Below are 8,741 nucleotides of genomic sequence, written 5' to 3' on the forward strand. Positions count from 1 at the left end.
TGAGGCAGGGTCACCAAGTGGGTGAGGACAGAGACAATCTGAGCAAGAATGAGGACACCTAGGCTCCCAGCTCCCAACTGTGTACTCTTCCTTCCTTTGGCAGTAGCCTGGTCGGGAGACCACAACCCAACAAACCTGGATCTGCTCCCCATGAAACCAAGAGAAGGTCATGAAGAAGGTACCCCTTTATTGAGGCCCCATCGTTGATGTTTGAGCTCCCTGGGAAACACCCATCCTCAGAGTTTCAGGGACTCAGTGTCAGATTTTAGAGGAACTAAGCCAGGCCTCTTTCTCCTCCAGAGAGAAGCACGGTTGGTCTTCCTACGCCCCACTGCCCAACTCTGAAAGCTCTAGTTCCTGAGGATATTTCCAGACTGCCCTCAGGCTCTTTGGGCTGGGCTTTGCAGCCAGTCAGGCCCTTCTGAATGACAGTGTGAGGGGAACACCCTTGGGGATGCCCAGTTTAGGAACTGGGACACCTCTATGCCTTCCTGTCTTGTCTCTGCCCATGGCAGATCTTAGAGAAGATCTGTGGCTGCCTATTCAGATCCCATAGCCCTGCAGACAGTGGAGACAGGCAGACAGCTGCTCTGACAAACAGCTACCACCAAAGCAAGGCCAACAGGTAAATGCAGTGGGATTGGTGGGAGGGGTGGAGGGTAGTGGGCAGCTGGTCTTCTCTCACAAGGAAGAAAAAGGAAATACCCTGCATAGGGTCCCCAGCCCCAACAATGGGAAGTGACTCCTAACTCTCCTAATTCATTTCCTGGACGTGGCATCCCTACTTCCTGGGAGGAAATTCGGCCACATTCCCTCCCCTGCTCTGAAAGAAGGCTGAGAAGGCAGCAGGTCCTTTCCAGAACAATTGACATTTGTGGACTACATTCTTGGTATCCTTAGTTTTCATACATAGTTTCCTCCTTGTTTTGTTTTTAAAGATTTTATTTATTTATTTGACAGAGAGAGAGAGAATTAAGCAGGGGGAGCAGTAAGCAGAGGGAGAAGGAGAAGAAGGCTCCTCACTGAGCAGGGAGCCTGATGCAGAGCTCGATCCCAGGATCCTGGGATCATGACCTCAGCTGAAGGCAGACACTTAACCAACTAAGCCACCCAGGTGCCCCTCCTCATCCTTGTTTTTTAAAACCATCCAGAAATCTAGGGATCATCCTCCCATTTTGCAGATCAGGAGCCTCAGAGAAGGAAGTGCTTTACCCAAAGGAACACAGCTATTGAGTGGCCAGATCTAGACAGAAACCAAGATCTTTCGATTTAAAGGTCTTTCAAGGCCTGTGCTTGACCTTGACATGAAGCTGGGTCTCCATTGCTCTGAAATTCTGGCTCCTAGGATCAGTGATTGAGCATAAAGGAGAGACGCTTAGAATCCAACAGCCAAAGAGCTCGGGGCTTGGCAGGGGTGCCGGGACAGGCTGGGGCAAGATCCCGGAAGGGCTGTGCTCAGTCCTTGGAGCTGCAGCTGCACCATAATCCACCAGCCTCAGTGGGACAAGGACTCTGGAACTGCCCTGTGCCTCTGTAACAAAGTCTGTGTGGGATGGTTACTCGTGTAGAGAAGAAGGGTTAGGTGGATCAGACTTCTTTTTGTTTTTTTATCTACCTCATGCCAATATCCCAGTGCCCAGCATGGGGCCCAGTACAGAGACAGGGCTTGGCACTATTTGCTGGATGTCCTTGAACGAGGGAAGCGCTGATCGAGGCTAATAGAGGAAGACTAGCTTTACTTAGTGGCAAACAGCCACCTGCAAGGTGTGTCTCCTGGCATGGTGAGCCAGAGACCCCAAGACTTTGCCTTACCCCCTGGGCACATGTTCCCCAGGTGTTCACCCCCATCAACTCTCCAGACCTCTAACCATGCCTCCTGCTCTGCTGCTTTTCCCCAAACCCTTTTGCAGTTTGTTACAATGGGGATGAAAGGAATCTCCTGGGTAACACGCAGTTCAACAGGGGACTTCTCCAGACACTTGCTTCTCTACAGGGATGGAAAGAGATGGATGGCCAATCGGAGACAGTTTCCAACCCTTTATACAAATACTGACTGCCTGTGACCACTGGGGCCCTGTAAAGGAGACTCAGAGGATATGGTGGGGTCTCATTCCTCCAAAGCTGCTAGTCCCTGAGGATAAAACGAGCTCTCCCAAAGTGAGCTGTGTGTCAGGCACAAACCTGGAACAAACAAGGGGCCATGTCTGACAACAAAAAGGTGGCTTTTTTTAATTTTAATTTTAATTTTTTTAGAATAAGCTCAGGGATGGGGGAGGTGTGGAGTTTCGGGGAGAGGGCAGAGGAAGGGAGAGAATCTTAAGCAGGTTCCATGCCCAGTGCAGAGTCTCACATGGGGCTTGATCTCACGAGCCTGAGATGATGATCCAAGCTGAAATCAAGAGTCAGATGCTTTTTTTTTTTAAGAGTCAGATGCTTAACTGGCTCCCAGGTGCCTCCCAAAATGGTCACTTTTGAATTGAAAATTTGATAAAGTGCCAAGGAAGAGACAGCACCTGAGCTGGGTCCTGAAAGAAAGGAGACAAAGCCATCAGCAGGCAGGCAGGGGTAGGGCCAGGCCTGTTACATGCTCGTCTGTCTCCCATTAGCCAGGCAGGTCTGGCTGCAACAGGAGTGAAGAGCTCCTGGCTCATCAAAACTGCCTGGTCTACCAGCCTCCCTCTCTTGGGTTCTGTCTGTAATCTTCTGTCTGTCTATAGTCATTGGTAATTCTGACCACAGACCTGGAGAGGCTATAAAATCTCTTTGTCTTTGGTCTAAAGACAAGCCATTTCACCCTTTAGGACCTCAGATGACTCCCTGCAGAAATGAAGATAATACTCTGCCTCATGTGATGATTGAGTCTCAAAGGACACAAGGCACTCACTGTGTGGTTGGCAGTGAAGTGCATTTGGGTGTGAGGCCCAGGAGTGCGAGGTCAAGGGTCAGTCAATGAGGTAGGGGGCCAGTAAATTTTCTATTCTGTAGGCAACCTCTCTAAACCCATGGAGGAGCCTCAAAAACAGATGCCACCAGGCACAGGGTGGAGATGCAAAGATGGGTGGAGGCTTGGTGCAATCTCAGCCTTCCTGTTGCGTTTGGACATGCTTGTGGCCAGATCCTCAGCGTCAAAGGGCCTTCCCTAACCTGGGTCTGGGTTAATGCCCCTGCTGCCATGCCCTCTGTCAGGCACTTAGCATATTCTAATGATGCTTTAGTAGATTAGCTGGCTACTCAAGAGCAGGGGTGTGTTTTATATGCCTGTTTTCTGCTAATGTGCTTAGCACACAGTAACGCTGAAATATCTGTCCAGTGACCAGATGAACATGCTCCTTCCAAATCACGAGCCCACCCAAACTGCAGCCGTTTGGTCCTCTCCCTCTGCTCCTGTACATAAGAACCCAAAATTTCCCAGTCTACACATGGTCTGGCTTGAGGTCTCTTCTGGCCCTCTGCAGTCAGTGACCTGAGCAGCCGCAGTAGCCACCTCCCCTGGTCATCTCTGTCAGCATGAGACAGGCCAGGAACTCATTTCTTGGTCCCTGAAGACACCTTTTCTGCCTGCAGCTAGCTTACACAAAGTCCATCATTCAGTGACACTAAAATAAGCAGATCATTCAAGGGGGAAAAGGCAGCAGGAAAAAACTGCACCCCACAAGTAAACATGGCCAAGTGTCTAAATGCCAGCTAGCCAGCACAGCCAGCAGAGCCAGTGCAGCCACAAGGGCCTTCCGCCATCCACAGAGGCCTAGAAACACACACAACTGGCCGCTTTGGAGGCCTTCCTCCCAGTCCACCAGGTCCCACCTCTACACCTGCTGGCCTGTCTCTTCAGTGCCCTCTGCCTCCCCTCACCCTCAATCAGATTTTCTTTTAGATTTTATTTATTTATTCATGAGAGACAGAAAGAGAGGCAGAGACACAGGCAGAGGGAGAAGCAGGCTCCCTGCAGGGAGCCTGATGCAGAACTCGATCCTAGGACCCCCGGGATCACATCCTGAGCCAAACGCAGATGCTCAGCCACTGAGCCACCCAGGTGCCCCTAGATTTTCAAACTGTCTCCTAGTTAGGCTCCCTTCTCTCGATCCAAGGCCAGGTGGGAAGCCCTCACAGGTCTGTGGCAGTGGGTAAAGTCCTGCCTACTCCCCTGTGCCTCAGTTTTCTGTTTGTCATTCAGGAATAAAGACAATAGAGCCTCATGAAGGTCTTCTGAAGATGAAATGAGATAAACTACGAACTCTCCGGGATGCAGCTGGATGGGTGCATGTCCTTTTGCCTCCTACCACAGCCCCTCATCTCAGCACAGAAACCATCTCAGCCTGCCTTACCTGGCCTCGCAGCCAGGCCGCAGCAGGCCGACTACTTCCCCTGCAGACAAAGGAAACTCCCTCAAGGCATCAGGGTGAAAAGGAAGGGGGAAAGTGTAGAGGAACAGCTGTGGAAGGTTGCTTACCAGCCGAACAAGCTGGGGGAGTCAGGAGCAGATGGAGGTAAAAGGGTGTAGCCTCTAGAGCAGAAGCGAGGGGTCTGGGTCTTTCCATCACCAACCATGTGATCTTCAGGCAAACTCCCTTCCTCCTCTGTCCCTCAGTTGTGACCTGTGAAACAGGTCAACCTCTCTGTCCTGCCTACTTCATGGGGTCTCTGAGAAGAAGGTGCTGTAGAGACTTGAGTGACAGTGGGGCCCCCAGAGGCCTGGGAGTTGAGGGGTCATAGATAGGTTCAGAAGCTGCCTCTGATAGGGTGTGCTCACCTGCTCTAGACTCAGTGTTAGGATGCTCGCACCAGGCCCCACCTAGTACTTAGCTTCCACCACCATAGCTCTTTCCTCCTGCCAAAGCTGCTTGCTGTTTTGTTTTTTTAAATATTTTATTTATTTATTTTGAGAGAGCAGAAGTGGGGGTGGGGAGACAGAGGGAGAGGGAGAAGCAGACTCCCTGCTGAGGGGCTTGATCCCAGGACCTGAGATCATGACCTGGGCCAAAGGCAGCCTGCCTACTTAACTGACTGAGCCACCCAGGCGCACCCAGACACCCCCATAGCACTTGCTATTCTGAAGGAAAAAAAATCTCTTGCTCCTGCTCCCAAGTCTCTTAATGGAAAAACCGCCCATTCCAGTTTCCTTCTCTTTCCCCTTTCAACTCTGCAATTCACCTCCCCCAGGAAGCCCTCCCAGATTAGGTTAAAAAACAACAACAACAACAACAACAACAACAACGCTTTTCCTTACTTTTCCTTCCAGTATCTCCCCCAGTATCTGAGTTAATTAACTCTTGGAGGGCAAAACCCACAACTTATGTGCTTCTATGGCCGGCGCCTGGCACATAGTGGGCACTTAGGAAATAACTACTAGCTCAATATGTACACATTGGATTTGTTCACAATTGTTAAAGTTTCTATTGTTAAACATTTAAAGAGTGAAGAACTTTACATTCCACAGGAGACTCCTGACATCCCACATGGGACTGGCAGCCTCTGTGGGCAGGGGTCCTGTCTCTTCTTTTCTTTTAACAGGGACACAAAATCTGTACCCCAGGTTGTGACCAAGCTAGCTCCATTCACCCCCCTCGGTTTAGTCCTGGGGCACTACCATCAGAGAGCAGGGCAGGACAGCACAGTGGTTAAGGGCAAGGACTTTGGCTTTCGAATCTTGGCACAGCCACTTACTAGTTGTGTGACCTTTGGCAAGTAACTGTTCAGAATAAAAAATAAGGCAAATCCCCATCTCACCTAGTTGTTGTGAAAAGCAAGAGAGAAAATGAAAGCAAATTACTAGCATTGGGCCTGGCACCCAGGAAGCACTAACGAACCAAGGCTTTGAGGATTGCATCGTGAGACCTGACCTCTTGCTCCAGCTGAACAGCATTTACAGTACTATTATCCTTTGTCCTTTCTCCTCCTCTTCTCACACTTGCCTTTCTCTTTTGCAGGATGCAATATACAAAGAAAGCTCAGGCAAATTAGGAGGAACTTCTTACCGGGGGAGGAGGGCATTTGGACGGTGAAAAGTTCATTCTTCCTTCTGGCAGCCGATCTAGCCAACAACCTGCATCATCCCTTCCAGGAAAAGGAGCGTCACCACTGGTCTTTCTAGATTAGTCTTTCCTCCCAGGCCACTTCAGCCTCAAGGGGTAACAGGACTCAACCACATCCATCCAGTTAAATTAGAAGGGTGGGTCCAAGCCACTCCTGTTGTATACTCTGAACTGGGCACAAAAGATTGCTGGTGTTCCTCAAATATCTGTGCACGGAAGCCAGATTTAACTAACAGGACTAGAGAATGCTCCATTAAATTTGAATTTCAGATGAACAACACACATCTTAGTATCAGTATGCCCCATGCAATATTTGAGGCATACAGATACTAAAAATTATTTGTTGTCTGAAATTCAAATTTAATGGAATGTCCCATTTTTTATCTGACAACTCTACCCAGGTGCCCCTACCCAAGGGCAGAGAGTAAAGATTAAACTCTTCTCCCTGCCCCACAACCTACTGGCCCATCAGTATTCCAACCAGCTACTGTGGAAACATCCCCTCTTGAGGTCAGCCCCCAAGCAGAGTAGACACAGTGCGAGCTTTCTCACACTGCACCCGCACCCTGCCCCAGCTGTTTTTTTTTTTTTAAAGTTTTATTTATTTATTCATGATAGACAGAGAGAGGGGGTGGGGGGCAGAGACACAGGCAGAGGGAGAAGCAGGCTCCATGCAGGGAGTCCAACGTAGGACTCGATCCCTGGTCTCCAGGATCCTGCCCTGGGCCAAAGGCAGGTGCTCAACCACCCCGTCACCCAGGGTTCCCTGCCCCGGCTGTTGATTCCAGTTATGTGCCTTGTCAAAGTGGCCAGCACAGAGCCAAGCCCATAGCGGGTGCTCAAAATAGTTCTTCATTCACTCTAGGCTGCTTGACTTCTAGTACTGGCCCCCAAGGGGGTGTGAATGCCAGCCCAGTCTTGACTCTGGGGGCCTCCTAACGAACAGCTCGGCTGGGGTAGGGAAGTCCCAGCACCCAGTTCTTGGGGCTGATTGAGAACCAAATGAGAATATCGCTTGGGATCTGTTGTGTAAATCCCTGGGCCGCCCATGGGTTGTCATCAAGACCTCTGAGTGGCCCATTTTGCCACAAGGCCCCACAGCCCCCTTCTCCCTACAAGAGACTAACTTGTCAAGGAAATAGAAGCCCAGAGCGGAGGAAAGCCAGCCCTCCGGACACTGTAATAATGACAAACTGTCCACCACCTTGTAATTCGCCAAACACATTCCCATCCATCCTCTGTGGAGGCCTCACCAGCCCCTCGACCCGAGGGAGGGTTCTGGGCCCATTTTCCAGAGCGGCCCGGGGTAGTCCTGCCCCAGGCCCTGCCTCGGAGGTGGGGCCGGGTCCCAGGCGCTGCCGGTGGGGGTCGCACAGGTCTGGGGTGGGGGCCTACCTTCTGGGCCTCTTGGATCATCTGCCTGACCACCTGCTTGAGGTGGGGCGCCTTCTCCTCCTTGGGGGGGTGGGTGAAGACGGTGATGCGGCTCACGCCGCGGTAGACGCCGGTGTCGGTCCAGCCCAGGTCCAGCGGGGGCACCTCGGTGTCGGAGCGGTCGGGCCAGTAGGCCAGGGACTCGCAGGGCTCGGGCTCGGCCTGCGCCGACGCTTTGGCCTTGGCCTTGCTCTTGCCGCGGGCGGCGGCGGCGGCGGCGGCGGCGGCGGCCTCGTAGGGGCTCCAGGCGGCGCGGAGGGCCTGCTGCTCCTGGCTGGAGAGGAAGCCCCGCAGCTGCTCCTTCTGGACCAGCTCGCGGTAGGCCTGCTCGCCGCCGCCCAGCAGCGCCTCCAGTGCGGCCCGCCGCCGCTCGCAGTAGTAGAAGGCGGCCTGCGCCTCGGTCACCCTCTCGTTCACGTGCGCCTCGTCCAGGCAGCTCAGCTGGGACTCGGCCATGGCGCTGCGGCCGCCCGTCCCGGCCCCGGCCCCGGCCCCGGCCCCGGCCCCGGCCCCGGCCGCGGCCCCGGTCGCCCCGCCGCACCTGGAGCCGAGGGGCGGGGCGCCTCACCTGGCCGCGAGGCCGGCCAATCCGCGCGGGCCGGGGCGCGGGCGCGGCCGTCGGGCGGGGGGCGGGGGCTCGGGCCTGCGGGGCGGGCGGGGGGCGGGCGCCCTCGGGCGGGCAGGAACTCGCGGGGGAGGCACCAGAGGCCACCTAACCCCCGCCGCCGCCGCCGCCTGGCCGGGCGCGACCCGCAGCAGGTGCGCGCTCATCTTCTCCGCAGCTACGGCCGCGAGCACGTGCTTGGCCGCGGTGCCTCGGGGCGGTGGATCTGACCGCTCCCCGCCGTGGGGATCTGCGGGCCCCGCTGCCCGACAGGATTGTGACGGCCCAGGGTGGGGGGCGGTTGGCCTGCACCACCCCCAGCTCCCGGCCCACGTGTCCCAGTTTGGAGATCAGAGGGCTCCAGAAGCTAATACAGGACCTTCACCACGATAAAAATTTCCTAAAAAAATAGAACAAATCCAAATACAGCAAAGATGTCAGCTGCGGTGGTGGGTTTCCGCGCCGCCCCCACCCCTGCCCCATTTTAATTTGAAGTGACAAGTGTGTGTGTGTGTGTGTGTGTGTGTGTGTGTGTTTGGGCAAGACAGGCTGCCAGAGGCCTGATTACTATATTAGTGATTCAAAGTACATGTTTGAGCTCAAGGAAAGAAGCCACACACACACACATCTCACCAGCAGCGGCTGCTCTGCTGTTTCCCATTGGATTAAAT

At 53.6% G+C, this 8,741-nt stretch overlaps 1 protein-coding gene across 1 annotated transcript in view; it reads right to left on the bottom strand.

Moving 5' to 3' along the window:
* The window catches only part of FAM83F (family with sequence similarity 83 member F), a 34,416-nt gene extending 26,457 nt beyond the window's left edge, over positions 1–7,959 (bottom strand). The window contains exon 1 of the mRNA XM_038550489.1: positions 7,428–7,959. Within this exon, the coding sequence (XP_038406417.1) occupies positions 7,428–7,922 (495 nt within the window). The 5' untranslated portion in view covers positions 7,923–7,959. The remainder of the gene's footprint in view (positions 1–7,427) is intronic.
* Positions 7,960–8,741: the final 782 nt, after the last annotated feature.

Source organism: Canis lupus, chromosome 10, assembly GCF_011100685.1.
Source record: "Canis lupus familiaris isolate Mischka breed German Shepherd chromosome 10, alternate assembly UU_Cfam_GSD_1.0, whole genome shotgun sequence".
Classification (NCBI taxonomy): Eukaryota; Metazoa; Chordata; class Mammalia; order Carnivora; family Canidae; genus Canis; species Canis lupus.